This window comes from Parambassis ranga, chromosome 2, assembly GCF_900634625.1.
Source record: "Parambassis ranga chromosome 2, fParRan2.1, whole genome shotgun sequence".
NCBI lineage: Eukaryota > Metazoa > Chordata > Actinopteri > Ambassidae > Parambassis > Parambassis ranga.
This window is the reverse complement of record NC_041023.1, coordinates 220,254-232,773: the sequence shown is the minus strand read 5'-3', so window position 1 is coordinate 232,773 and position 12,520 is coordinate 220,254. Positions and strand designations below refer to the sequence as shown.

The window sequence follows — 12,520 nt, the reverse complement described above, 5'->3', positions numbered from 1 at the left end:
TCTGTGAGGACCGGGCCCAAGCGTGCCGCCCATCCTCCAGGAGACGACGTTTATCTGCATCTCGCAGAAAGTCTCAGAATCCTCCGGCCAACGTCTTTCTCAGACCCCAGGGGGGTGTCAGACCGCTCCTTAAATTCTTCAGTGTGGTTGAACAGAGCTTAGGTCTGATTGAGTCCATGGTCAACATGTGTCACTCAAACAGAAATGTTTATTTATAGAGCCTGACAATTAAGCTGGTGCGGTTGCTATGGAGTTTCTACGAGGTTACATGATTTGGTTGCTATGGTGTGTCTGTTGTCACATGGTGTGGTTGCCCTGGTGACAGCTGTGGCCCAGCTGCTGGCTCAGATTGAAGGAGGTATTGTTGAAGCAGAACAACAGCAGCTTCTTTATTTACCAAAGAGCTGCAGCTGATGACATGAGGCCACGCCCACTTCTGCTAGCACGATGCTCTGCAGTTCTCCTTATCATCAAAACATCTTACGGACTGTTGCTTTACAGCAACTTTCATTGCAAAAATAAAAAACTTAAAATGTAATTTGTCAGTCTAAATATGAAGAGATCCAGACTCTCACATTCAAATCAGTGTTTATTTCTTTCCAATCACCTACCAATCGATCTAAGCTGCGATTCATAACCTCATGGAGTAAAAGCTGATTTGAAAGTGGCACGTTTCATCTTTGACAGCTTTGCATCCATTCTTGGCAGTGAACAACAAAAACATCTTTGAATGCAGGTCATCAGTAAACAAACAGGAAGCAGCGGCTCTGTGACAAACAGACAAACACGTGGTTGATTGAACAGAAATGTCATTTTAAACTGTTGCTTTACAGCGAGTCCATGACAACGTTCTGGTGCTTCAGAAAAACAAAGACAGAAAAAACATTTTCAAACCAAGACATAAAAAGAAGCTTTGACACGGAGCTGCAGGCAAATAACTTTCTAACACAGTTCGGAATGAATTGCTGAAGAAATGTTTTATTATGGTTGTGTTCTCAAAAACTGGTGCAAACATTCATGCAAAAACAGAAAATATTAAATGTCCCCGTTCAGACCTCCAGAGAGAGCAGACCTAGATCTCCTGAGGCTGAGGTTCCTGCAGAGGAGCCAATAAGGTATCAGACTTGTAGCATCTCTGCTGGTCTCAGACGTACTCAGACCGGGTCCTGGTGGAGCTGGGTCTTGGCGGCACCATTACCAGAGGGATGTGCACAGGTAAGTTACAGCTTTGCTTCAGACGCAGACAGGAGATTATCAGCACTGCTCCTGCCACCAGGTGAAGCACTCCGGCCGTCCAGCCACAGAACAGAGCATCGCCGAACTCCCAGCGTGGGACAATGTCTGGCACCGACTCATCGAAGAAGCGCACCACCGTCAGGTGGGCAATGTAGGAGACTGGGACGAGCCCCAGGATCCCCGCCAGCAGGCACAGCGTCCCACCGGCTATCTTCAGGGCCCTCTTGCAGCTGCGGTCCTCCAGCTGGCTGTGGCAGCCATTGACCAGGTTTAGTCCAGGGACGGCCAGCATCAGGGCCAGCAGCCCAGTGCCCAGTGCTGTGCACATCAGGATCCGGGCCAGCATTATATCTGGCGGCAGGCCTAGAAGGCTGTCGTAGGGACGACACTCCAGCGAGCCCAGATCCTGCACCACACAGGTCTCCCACAGACCAAGCTCATAGCTCTCGGTGGAGAGCAGGTCTGTGGACAAGGTGAGCCAGGTGGACATCAGGGTGGTGGCCAGCGAGCAGAGCCAGGCTCCTGCCGACAACAGGACCCCCACCAGCTCCAAAGTGCCGATGCTCGGGTCCATGTGTGATGCTCAGCCTGTACTGTTCTGTGCCTCCCAGCCGTCAGAATGGAGATCTGACTCGGACATCACTCCTTCCAGGAAACATCCTGACAGAAACTCCATCAAGCTGGGAGGGAGCCGGGTCCCTCTGCAGCCTCTCCCTGCCTCCTCCTCTCTCTCCATCCGGACAGAAGGCTGCGATTGGCTGGCTGGAAACAACAGCATCGCTGTGAGGTCGCCTGCGGGCAGGATGTCGTTCAGCTGCAGACAGGATGTTATTGATACCCACATGTTGGACTGAAAGGCGTTTGAAGTAAACGGCATTGCTTCCCTGCTTTGTCCCCCCCCTCCTCACCCCCTGCAGTGTTACAGGGCAGAGCCCACAAACGGTTTAACATGGTGTCTGTTCTTTGTTTCCCTGACACTGAGAAAACAGGAAACAAGAGTAGTTTCCACGGTGACATGAAACACAACGTCCAGCCTTAATGTGCATGTAAAGAGCTTCATCCTCCTCCTCGGCCGTCATAAAAGGAACAATGTCATGCAGAACCTTGTAAAAACCAACAACCAGGTTATGTTCCTCGAATTCAACCCGCTGGGCTCAGCTCTGCGGTCATTCCTGTGAACAACACGTCCAAATAAACAGAGATAAGTCACAGCTTCAGGTCATTTTTCAGGTTTATACAGAATTCACACCACATAAACATCATCCATCCATCCAGCTCTTAACCTGCCTTGTCCTGCACTACAGGGTCACAGGAGGCTGCAGCCTGTCCAGTGGGGGAGAGGCAGTAACAGCGCCTCCTGCTGTACGTCACCAGGAACAACTGAACCACTGTATTTATTGTTCATCTCCATGCTTTAATGTATTTTACCTGAACAGTCAAAGTACAACTTGTAGCTGATTAAATTAAGCCATAGACATATGTAGAATCAGAATCAAATGATTCTGAAACACTTCACGCTTCATGAAGTTTGGTGCGTTTCAAAGTGTTAGTGCAGTGGTAAATTTGCCACATCCAATATGGCGGCCACGCTGACGCTCCTCTGTGAAAGACGTCACAGGCCTGAGACAGCAGTACGTCATCAGAGCGCGCCTGTTTTCGCTGGTGTTTTGGCAGCTTGGTGTAGCGAGGCTGCCGGGAAACATGTCTGTGTTTCACGACGAGGTAGAGATCGAAGACTTTGAGTACGACGAGGACGCGGAGACGTATTACTTCCCCTGTCCGTGCGGGGACCGCTTCGCCATCACGAAGGTGAGGACACTGGAAGCTAACGGCTAACGGCTAACAGCCTCTGTTGACGACCTGCTGAGGACCTGTTTATTGGTGAATCGAGTCATTTTAAAATCTCTTCAAACAAGTGACGCAGCAGAAAAGTTCCAGAACCAAACTTTAAAGTGCTCTGTTTTAGTTGTAAGTTTTAGAGATGAGAGAAAACCATGCTGTGCATCTGTGTTATTGGACAGTGTGACAGGCTCTGAACAGATAGCAGGGCTTTTGAACAGGAGTCTGGGCCTTGTCTTGTTTTAAGGAGGACCTGGAGAACGGAGAGGAGGTGGCCACGTGTCCGAGCTGCTCACTCATCGTTAAAGTGATCTATGACAAGGTACAGTGGTCGAACAGCAGCCGGGCTCCGGGTGGAACACGGACTTTAAAATACTGATGTGCTTTGTCTTTCAGGACCTGTTTGGGTCTGGAGAAATCATCACTGCTCCAACACCTTCCAAACTGGAGCTCGCCCAGTCCTGAACCTGGAGAGCATACAGAACTATGGACTGATCCCACAAACACCTTGAACTGCATCGGTGTGGATGTATTTAATATTTATTCATCTGGTTCCACTATGTTGTGTGACCTGGAAAGCAGCTTAATGACTGTGAGAGGGGCCGGAGGGTTCTCAGTGCTGCGTGCATGCTGAAGGATCCTCCTTAGTTTGAACAACAATGACAGAAAGGAGCGATGCTTCTAGAACACTCCCTGAGCCTGTGTTGGTCAGGTGCTGTCCCTTCCTTCCTGTTCCCACCCCGTCTTCAGTGCGGTTTACTGTTTTCCCCTCAGCTGTGTCTGACACTTTCAGACGCCGCCCACAAGTCAGTGACATCACTGCGACTTTATGTGAGCACTAAGACCTAAAATAAAGTGAAACGGTACATGTTTTTGTAAATTAATGTTTGGCTGTGATTGGTTGTGTTGAATGAGACGGGAGCAGAGAATTATGGGTAAACATTGGGTCATACTTTTAGTTCAGGACCTTCCTCCACCAGCAGATGAGGGCACAAAGGTGGAAAGATCCCGTGTTACAGCAGGTAAAACCTTTCAAACATGTTTCTTCCCCTGTATTTTCATCATAAAGCAGGTTTAGTGGAAAGTGTCTGTTCAGCCTGAAATGAACCGAGAAAGAGGAGGCCTGGTGTTTGATTGAGGACCACAGAGAGGAGGAGGATGATGATGTTACACCGGGGAGGATGTGAGGCTCTGATGGGGTTTGTTCTTTTTTCATGTTCTGATGACTTCTTTATTGTGCCTGTCAGAGCAGTCGCATCAAAACAGATTATTCACATTTTGTCTTCACGATTTCCCACAAGTACAAACCAACAGTTTTTGTTTCGTTGTATTCCAATAATGTGACCGTGACGCATGAGAGGACGTTTAAGTGTGATATTTTTTCGGTAGGCTTGATGTCAAATGTCATTAATGTAACGTACAACTATAGCAGCATGTTTAACTGACTCGGTTAACTCATTTTTAGCTGCTTCCACCTCAGAATCACCTGAAGATGAATTTTGGGTTTTGTTAGAGTAAATGCTTAACCCTCTGCACTCTGTGGTGCTGCTCTAACCCTGCATGATCTTCAGCGTCTGTTGCCATGGTGACTGTTATTGATAAGCTGTAGTGACACCAGAAAGTTTTGTGTTCTAGAGTAAACCAACCTTGGAGTTCACATAAACTCAAGAGTTCATCAGTGAACATCTGGATGATGTCACAGAAACATTCTAAGGAGAATATCACAAATGATCCAGGAGGTGGCGCTGTGTTTTTCTTCTTCTTGTGTAAGTGGAGCAACACGGTTCCCTTTTCTTACTGTAAAAAGAGTCATATCAAAATAGAAGCGCACCCTGTAATCATCTAATCACAGCGAGTGTTTAGAGATGAGAAATAAAAATAAAAGTTCGTGTCCTGCAGCAGAATGAGACGTGTGAGATGAATGCGACGTGATTGGCTGCAGGGAGAGTTTTCACACGTTGTGCTGTGAAGCAGCTGATGTCCTTTATTAATAAAACACGTTGATAGATTCAGTATTTAAATATCTCACCTCTCTGTGGTTTTATTGTTCCGATAAAACAAACCGCAGTAAATGAAGGTATTTTTTATTGGATTGTTTATGATGATGCGTGATGTTTTCATGTTTATGGCATCGTCTGTCAGTGTGGTGTTTGTTTGAAAATGAGCTCAGCAGATGAACAGCGATGAGCTAATGATTCAGTGTTAACATTGTGAGATGTAATGAGCTGTGTTTCTAATTCAGGTGCTAACGAATGTGTGGAGCCTCTGCAGCCACTGAAGTGACAGGAAGGGGTGAGTTTATTCAACAAAGTCGACTCAAAGTTGGAGCCGCTGGATCTTCACACCTTCAGTTTTTCACACTTCCTGTGGGCTGTGACGCCTCAGCTGCAAATGCAACATCTGTATTTAGATCTTCAGCTGATAATGATGATGAGGATGAAGCCCGGGGGGGGGGGGGGGGGGGGGGCGCTGCTGCAGCCGGCCTGACCTTCACACATGCTGCAGCTTTTATTCTGAAAAGCCTCGCTAGCGCTTGCAGTGTTGATGCCAACGTGATGGCAGCATCTGTCCAAACCCCATCAGACCAATGAGGTCCTGAAGGCCCAGACGAACCATCCCAGACTGTAGCTGTCCAGACCTTCAGAAGTGCCGTCCTGCTTTTCAGTAAACTGTTCCTGATCTTAGGCCACTGATCGGCAGGAAACTAGTTTGATTATAGATTGGTATATGAGCAGAAATACTACAACTTCATTGATACTGGGGCCACAGCCGCTGATTGATTTTTTTATCTGTGGGTGGATTCTCAACACCCACACTCTCTAAACTGTGTTTCCATGACTTCAAAAACAACAAACTGATTTTGTGTGTATCAATGGACATGACAGGTTTGATTCCGTCTCATCAGCAGAGCTGTCAGGTTGTGACGATGAGTCCATGAAGACACATTCTGCTGCTGTGAAAAATCGTTTCCTGCTTTTATCTGAAGACGCTGGTCCTACTGTGTGTGTGTACATCTTTCAGAGGTCCCCTGGCAGAGGCATTGGTGAAATCACAGGCCCCAGACCTGCGGCATGTCGTCAGGGGGAGCTGAAGACCCGACCACTTCCTGTGTGTCAGACGGAAGTGGAACGACTGACAGCTGCAGGGTCTGCCAGGTAAGAATCTGTTGGTTTCCCCCTGCTGAGTAGAACGTAAAAATAATTTCAGGTGTGAAAAGAAATGACAGCGGTTATCAGCCAGCAGCTATACGTGTGAAGCTAATGAACTCATGTGCACCCGTCTGACTCCATCAGGATCAGCCGAAGGCGGAGGCCTGATGGAGTCAGCTGGGTCTGGGTGGCACCCCGATGCTGGGAGTGCTGGCAGCTGTGGTCTCCAGATGGCCCTTCTTCAGGGTTTCAGCCATGTTTTGTTTCCTTCATCAGAACCACGGTGTAAGTCTTGACTTGAGACGGTCAGACTGAGCATCCTTCATCCAGTGTGAAGTAAGTGAAGGAACAACAAACGAAAACATTTTTTATTATTTTAGCATTTGCATGTTCAGGTGACAGGTGTGCACTTCCTTCAACCTTTCAGAGTAAAAGCCCGAGATGTCTAAATCCACTCCTGCAGTTATTTATTGTTTTCAGGCTGATAAAGCCCACAACTCAACAGCGTGGTAAGTTCCTGTGAGATGACGATGAGGGATGCTGGTCCTTTTGATATGAAAGGCACAGACCTGTGGTCCTATTTCATTTGAACAAAGAAACAGTGAACATCATGTTCTTCATCAGTAGTCTTCATCACATCTACATCTTCAGTAGATGGGTTGTTATTGAAACTGCTCTGTGAGCATGTGCTGCAGCCTTCAACCAATAGTCACTTCAATTAATCACAACATCACTGATGTGAAATCATCACACTGTATTCTCTCACAACAAGTGTGTTCTGACGTTTGGCTTCTTCTAGATGGACGCGGATCATTGTGTGTTCTGTCAGCTGACACGCTGAGCATTAAGGTCCTCTGCAGTGGGAGAGTGGCACATACTGAGGAGTGTGTGCTGTGGAAGGAGTGTGTGTGCTGTGGAAGGAGTGTGTGTGCTGTGGAAGGAGTGTGTGTGTGCGTTTGTGTGCTGTGGAAGGAGTGTGTGCTGTGAAAGGAGTGTGTGTGTGTGTTTGTGTGCTGTGGAAGGAGTGTGTGTGCTGTGAAAGGAGTGTGTGTGTGTGTTTGTGTGCTGTGGAAGGAGTGTGTGCTGTGAAAGGAGTGTGTGTGTGTGTGTGCTGTGGAAGGAGTGTGTGTGTGCTGTGGAAGGAGTGTGTGTGTGTGCTGTGGAAGGAGTGTGTGTGCTGTGAAAGGAGTGTGTGTGCTGTGGAGGAAGTGTGTGTGCTGTGGTATAGTGTGTGTGCTGTGGTATAGTGTGTGTCTGCTGTGGTATAGTGTGTGTGTCTGCTGTGGTATAGTGTGTGTGCGTTGTGGTATAGTGTGTGTGTGTGCTGTGGTATAGTGTGTGTGTGTGTGTGTGCTGTGGTATAGTGTGTGTGTGTGTGTGTGTTGTGGTATAGTGTGTTATACTGTTCATCTTTCTTGCCGTTACTTCTTGCAGCGTCCTCAGACGCGCGCTTCTTGCTCCGCGCTACTTAAAGGACGCGCCTCGCCGGCGTTTCTCACTCACCTTTGGATTTTAGAGGAGCTTCTTAAATTCGGGATCGCGACCGCCCGGACTTTCAGCAGCAGCAGCAGCAGCGGGTCCCAGGCTCGGCCGGATTAAAGTTGTCAGCTGGGAATGATGGAGCAGAGAGCAGCGCGGCGGCGCGCCTCGACTCCGTCCGTCACCGAACTTTTCCGGCGGAGCCACTGTTGATTTTCCGCGCACAGGTGTCGGCACTGGCCGCTGTCATTACCCGAGGAAGCCGCGCTGGTGTCGCCCGTCATGTTCTCGGAGGTCACTGACATCAACCGGACCAACCTTAGCGAACCGTCGCCCTCTCCAGGGGACTGGAGCGACGCCCCGCTGGAGCGCTTGTCGCCCGGCGGGCACCGCGTGGTCTCGGTGTGTCTGGGCTCCATCATGGTGTTCGGCTTCTTAAACAACTTTGTCGTCCTTGTTCTGTTTTGTCGCTTCAAGACTTTGCGAACCCCCGTCAACATGCTGCTGCTGAACATCAGCATCAGCGACATGCTGGTCTGCGTGTGCGGCACGACGCTGAGCTTCGCCTCCAGCCTGCGAACCCGCTGGCTGTACGGGCGACACGGCTGCATGTGGTACGGCTTCGTCAACTCCTGCTTCGGTGAGTCTGAGCGAAGGTTGACTGGTGACTGCGAGCAGTAAGAATCATGACGTGTCTGATGTGTTGTTGTAAAGAAAGAGCTGCTACTGGCTTCAGGTGTGAGCATCAAACTGTTTTAGGTCCTTTCAGGTGATGGAAGTAACTCGTCCCAAGCTGGGATGAGTCCCAGCAGCAAACAGGCTCTCAGCATAGTAAACATAGATCTGTACAAGGAAAGGAGACGGTCTTTAACATGATTTACAAGAACATAGATCCAGCCTTTAATGGTGCCGTGCTCAGACTCAGGTAGACTCAAAGCTCTATGGGCAGAGAATTGTGGTCCACCATGGAAGCTGCAGCCCCCTCTTGCCCCATGTGGGCCCACATATAAATGCTGCACGAGGGGAACGATGCTTATGTGTCAGAATCCAAATCAGAATTGTTTGTTGCCATATAATAAGTTAGTTTATATAATATATAAACTAACTAAATATAATAAGTTTTATTGATTTAGTGCATACATAAAACAAGTAACATATAAGAAGCATGCACAGGGTTAAACTCAGTGTGACAGGCACCATATGTGATCTGTGAGGTGTTAAGTAATGCAAGCAAGAAGGGAAACAGTCAGCAGGTGGATCATGGCTGGAGCATGACAAAAACAATGGCATGATTTTAACCCTATCTTGTCTCTTCCTTCAGGCATCGTGTCCCTGATCTCACTCTCTGTACTGTCCTACGACCGCTACAGTACCCTGATGGTGTATAACAAGCGGTCAGCAGACTACAGGAAGCCACTGCTGGCAGTAGGGGGGTCGTGGCTCTACTCGCTGATATGGACGGTGCCCCCCCTGCTGGGCTGGAGCAGTTACGGGCTGGAGGGGGCAGGTACAAGCTGTTCAGTGACGTGGACAGAGAGGACGTCTCGCTCGCACTCTTACATCATTTGTCTTTTTGTGTTCTGCCTGGGTCTGCCGGTCCTTGTCATGGTGTACTGCTACGGCCGGCTGCTGTATGCTGTTAAACAGGTGGGTCACATGGTCTTCTTGGCCATCAAAGAGGCCCAAACATGGACGTTAGCCGTGTATTGTGCAGAAAAATAAGCAGCAGTCGCTTTGTTCTCGTACAACTCGTTGGAGGAAGTCTTTCAGTAAGACTGTGAAACACCTCATCTCTGTGCTGAGATCAGACTGGCTGACTGACTGACAGACTGAATGACTGACGACTGGCTGACTGACTGACTGACTGAATGACTGACGGCTGGCTGACTGACTGACTGGCTGACTGACCGACTGACTGACTGATTGACTGGCGGCTGACTGACGACTGGCTGACTGACTGACTCAATGACTGACGACTGACTGACTGACTGAATGACTGACGGCTGGCTGACTGACCGACTGACTGACTGGCTGACTGACCGACTGACTGACTGATTGACTGGCGGCTGACTGACGACTGGCTGACTGACTGACTGACTGACCGACTGACTGACTGACTGGCGGCTGACTGACGACTGACTGACTGACTGACGGCTGACTGACTGGCTGACTGACTGACTGGCGGCTGACTGACTGACTGACTGGCGGCTGACTGACTGGCTGACTGACTGACTGACTGGCGGCTGACTGACTGACTGACTGGCTGACTGACCGACTGACTGACTGAATGACTGACGGCTGACTGACTGACTGCTGGCTGACTGACTGAATGACGGCTGTGACTGACTGACTGACTGACCGACTGACTGACTGACTGACTGACTGATGGCTGACTGACCGACTGACCGACGGCTGTAACCGACTGACTGACCGACTGACTGACTGAATGACTGACTGATGGCTGACTGACCGACTGACCGACGGCTGTAACTGACTGACTGATGGCTGACTGACTGGCTGACTGACTGACCGACTGACTGACTGAATGACTGACGGCTGTAACTGACTGACTGACGGCTGACTGACTGGCTGACTGACTGACCGACTGACTGACTGAATGACTGACGGCTGACTGACTGACTGACGGCTGTGACTGACTGACCGACCGGCTGACTGACTGACTGAATGACGGCTGTAACTGACTGACCGACTGACTGACTGACGGCTGACTGACCGACCGACTGACGGCTGTAACTGACTGACTGACGGCTGACTGACTGACCGACCGGCTGACTGACTGACTGACTGACGGCTGACTGACCGACTGACTGACTGACTGAATGATGGCTGTGACTGACTGACTGACTGACCGACTGACTGATGGCTGACTGACTGAATGACGGCTGTGACTGACTGACTGACTGACTGACTGACTGACTGACTGACTGAATGACTGACTGACTGACTGAATGACGGCTGTGACTGACTGACTGACTGACTGACTGAATGACGGCTGTGACTGACTGACTGACCGACTGACCGACTGACTGACTGACTGACTGACCGACTGACTGACTGACCGACCGACTGACTGACTGAATGACGGCTGTAACTGACTGACTGACGGCTTACTGACTGACCGACCGACTGACTGACTGACTGACGGCTGACTGACCGACTGACTGAATGACTGACGGCTGACTGACCGGCTGACTGACCGACTGACTGAATGACTGACGGCTGACTGACCGGCTGACTGACCGGCTGACTGACCGACTGACTGAATGACTGACGGCTGTGACTGACTGACAGACGGCTGTAACTGACAGATTTGACAGAATTGTTCTGTACTTATCTTCTATTTTCTGTAATGTCTGTGCTGTTTATTTTTACCGTTAGTTAGCATGCAGAGTGTTTGTTGCTGCTAGAGACGTTTCCCAGCTGGAGATGAGTAAAGTGTTTCTGATTTCGCCCAATCATCAGCAGCTATTGACATGAATCAATTGAATCATTTCAAATCAAAATAGTTGAAGTTTTTTCATTATTTTTTAGAATAAGATAGCTACCAGCAGCAGTATGATGTTAACACGATCAGTGCTGGAATGTTCCCGCCTCTTTGTGTGAGGAGTATTGAAATGGCGAGCAGTAGTCGTATGATTAACCCCACATCCCGCTGATTCAGCCAGTCAAAACGCGCCTCAATGAGACTCTGACACATGTTTCTCTCTCCCTGATGTCAGGTGGGTCGTGTCAGGAGAACGGCCGCCCGTCGTCGGGAGTTTCACATCCTGTTCATGGTCGTCACCACCGTTGTGTGTTACCTGCTCTGCTGGATGCCGTACGGCATCATTGCGATGATGGCCACCTTTGGCCAGCCCGGCCTCATCAGTCCTGTTGCCAGCGTCATCCCATCAATTCTTGCCAAGAGCAGCACAGTCATCAACCCCCTCATCTATATCCTCATGAACAAACAGGTGAGTTGACAGTGATTCCACTGTTAAAGCTGCTGTGATGGTGGATTGTGGTCGTACTTAATAAAACGAAGCTTAATATGTCAAAGTTCTGGATCCTTATGATGCCTCTTTGTTCGTTACAGTTCTACCGCTGCTTCCTGATCCTGTTCCGCTGTGAACACCAGCTGACAGAGGCCGCACAGTCCTCCATGCCCTCAAAGACCACCGTGCTGCAGCTTAACCGTCGAATTATGGACAGTAGCCCCATCACTAAGGCCCGGGTGGAGGATGTGGAGCGAACCAGTGCTGCCGTGTCAGAGAAAACTGAACCTGCTGAAGCACTGCATGAAATTTCTTCCTGACTCTGGTTAAACTGATGAGATACCTGCAGACACTGAGCCAGATCCTCCAGAAGGAGGAGCAGTATATAAACACTGTCAATGAAGCACTATTGGTGCATCATGAGCAAATGTTATTGTCCCTTTATTGTTGTAACAAATGTAAATGGTCTAAGTTACATGTATGAGTGAGTTATGTACTGATGATAATCATCACACAAACATGCTGCAGGTTCAGAAGTCCCCCTGTGAAGTCCAGCAGCATCTGTCCTGTCTGTCTGAGCAGCGTTCATCAGGGTGTGTGTCTTGGGTCAGGACGGACCCTTGAGTTCAGGTCAGTCTTTTCTGAGCAGTTACACTGAGCTGTTTTAAATGATGCTCCCTCGGGTGTAACAGAGCACATTCCTTTCACAGTGATTCAATGATTGTGCTAAAAAATAGTGATTTAGTTATTTATGAGTGTGAATGCATAAACTAGGACCACTGTATTCATGAAGACTTTAAAGACACTTTTTGTAAAATAAAC

The 12,520-nt window shown here is 49.0% G+C and overlaps 3 protein-coding genes across 4 annotated transcripts; 2 read left to right on the top strand and 1 right to left on the bottom strand.

The window, feature by feature from the left end:
- Positions 1-800: 800 nt before the first annotated feature.
- LOC114431907 (putative claudin-24) lies at positions 801-1,931 on the bottom strand. Its single transcript, XM_028399582.1, has one exon. The coding sequence runs from the start codon at positions 1,808-1,810 to the stop codon at positions 1,145-1,147; it is 666 nt and encodes a 221-aa protein (XP_028255383.1). The 5' UTR covers positions 1,811-1,931; the 3' UTR covers positions 801-1,144.
- A 945-nt stretch (positions 1,932-2,876) lies between these two features.
- dph3 (diphthamide biosynthesis 3) lies at positions 2,877-3,941 on the top strand. 2 transcript variants are annotated; one of them, XM_028399296.1, is made up of 3 exons: positions 2,877-3,045; positions 3,326-3,397; positions 3,472-3,941. In XM_028399296.1, the coding sequence occupies exons 1-3, from the start codon at positions 2,938-2,940 to the stop codon at positions 3,538-3,540; spliced, it is 249 nt and encodes an 82-aa protein (XP_028255097.1). In that variant the 5' UTR covers positions 2,877-2,937; the 3' UTR covers positions 3,541-3,941. The 2 variants fall into 2 exon arrangements, with proteins under 2 accessions (XP_028255097.1, XP_028255096.1); XM_028399295.1 differs by having other exon boundaries at positions 3,323-3,397.
- Positions 3,942-8,108: 4,167 nt separating this feature from the next.
- On the top strand, positions 8,109-12,018 carry LOC114431421 (opsin-3-like). The gene is made up of 4 exons (XM_028399019.1): positions 8,109-8,343; positions 9,025-9,350; positions 11,444-11,677; positions 11,800-12,018. The coding sequence occupies exons 1-4, from the start codon at positions 8,124-8,126 to the stop codon at positions 12,016-12,018; spliced, it is 999 nt and encodes a 332-aa protein (XP_028254820.1). The 5' UTR covers positions 8,109-8,123.
- Positions 12,019-12,520: the final 502 nt, after the last annotated feature.

Coding starts and splice junctions, on each gene's coding strand:
- LOC114431907 (XM_028399582.1), bottom strand. CDS start 1,810: ATGGACCCGAGCATCGGCACTTTGGAGCTGGTGGGGGTCCTGTTGTCG.
- dph3 (XM_028399295.1), top strand. CDS start 2,938: ATGTCTGTGTTTCACGACGAGGTAGAGATCGAAGACTTTGAGTACGAC. Junction 3,046..3,322: donor ACCGCTTCGCCATCACGAAG/GTGAGGACACTG, acceptor TCTTGTTTTAAG/GAGGACCTGGAGAACGGAGA. Junction 3,398..3,471: donor TTAAAGTGATCTATGACAAG/GTACAGTGGTCG, acceptor TTTGTCTTTCAG/GACCTGTTTGGGTCTGGAGA.
- LOC114431421 (XM_028399019.1), top strand. CDS start 8,124: ATGGTGTTCGGCTTCTTAAACAACTTTGTCGTCCTTGTTCTGTTTTGT. Junction 8,344..9,024: donor CTTCGTCAACTCCTGCTTCG/GTGAGTCTGAGC, acceptor CTCTTCCTTCAG/GCATCGTGTCCCTGATCTCA. Junction 11,678..11,799: donor ATATCCTCATGAACAAACAG/GTGAGTTGACAG, acceptor TGTTCGTTACAG/TTCTACCGCTGCTTCCTGAT.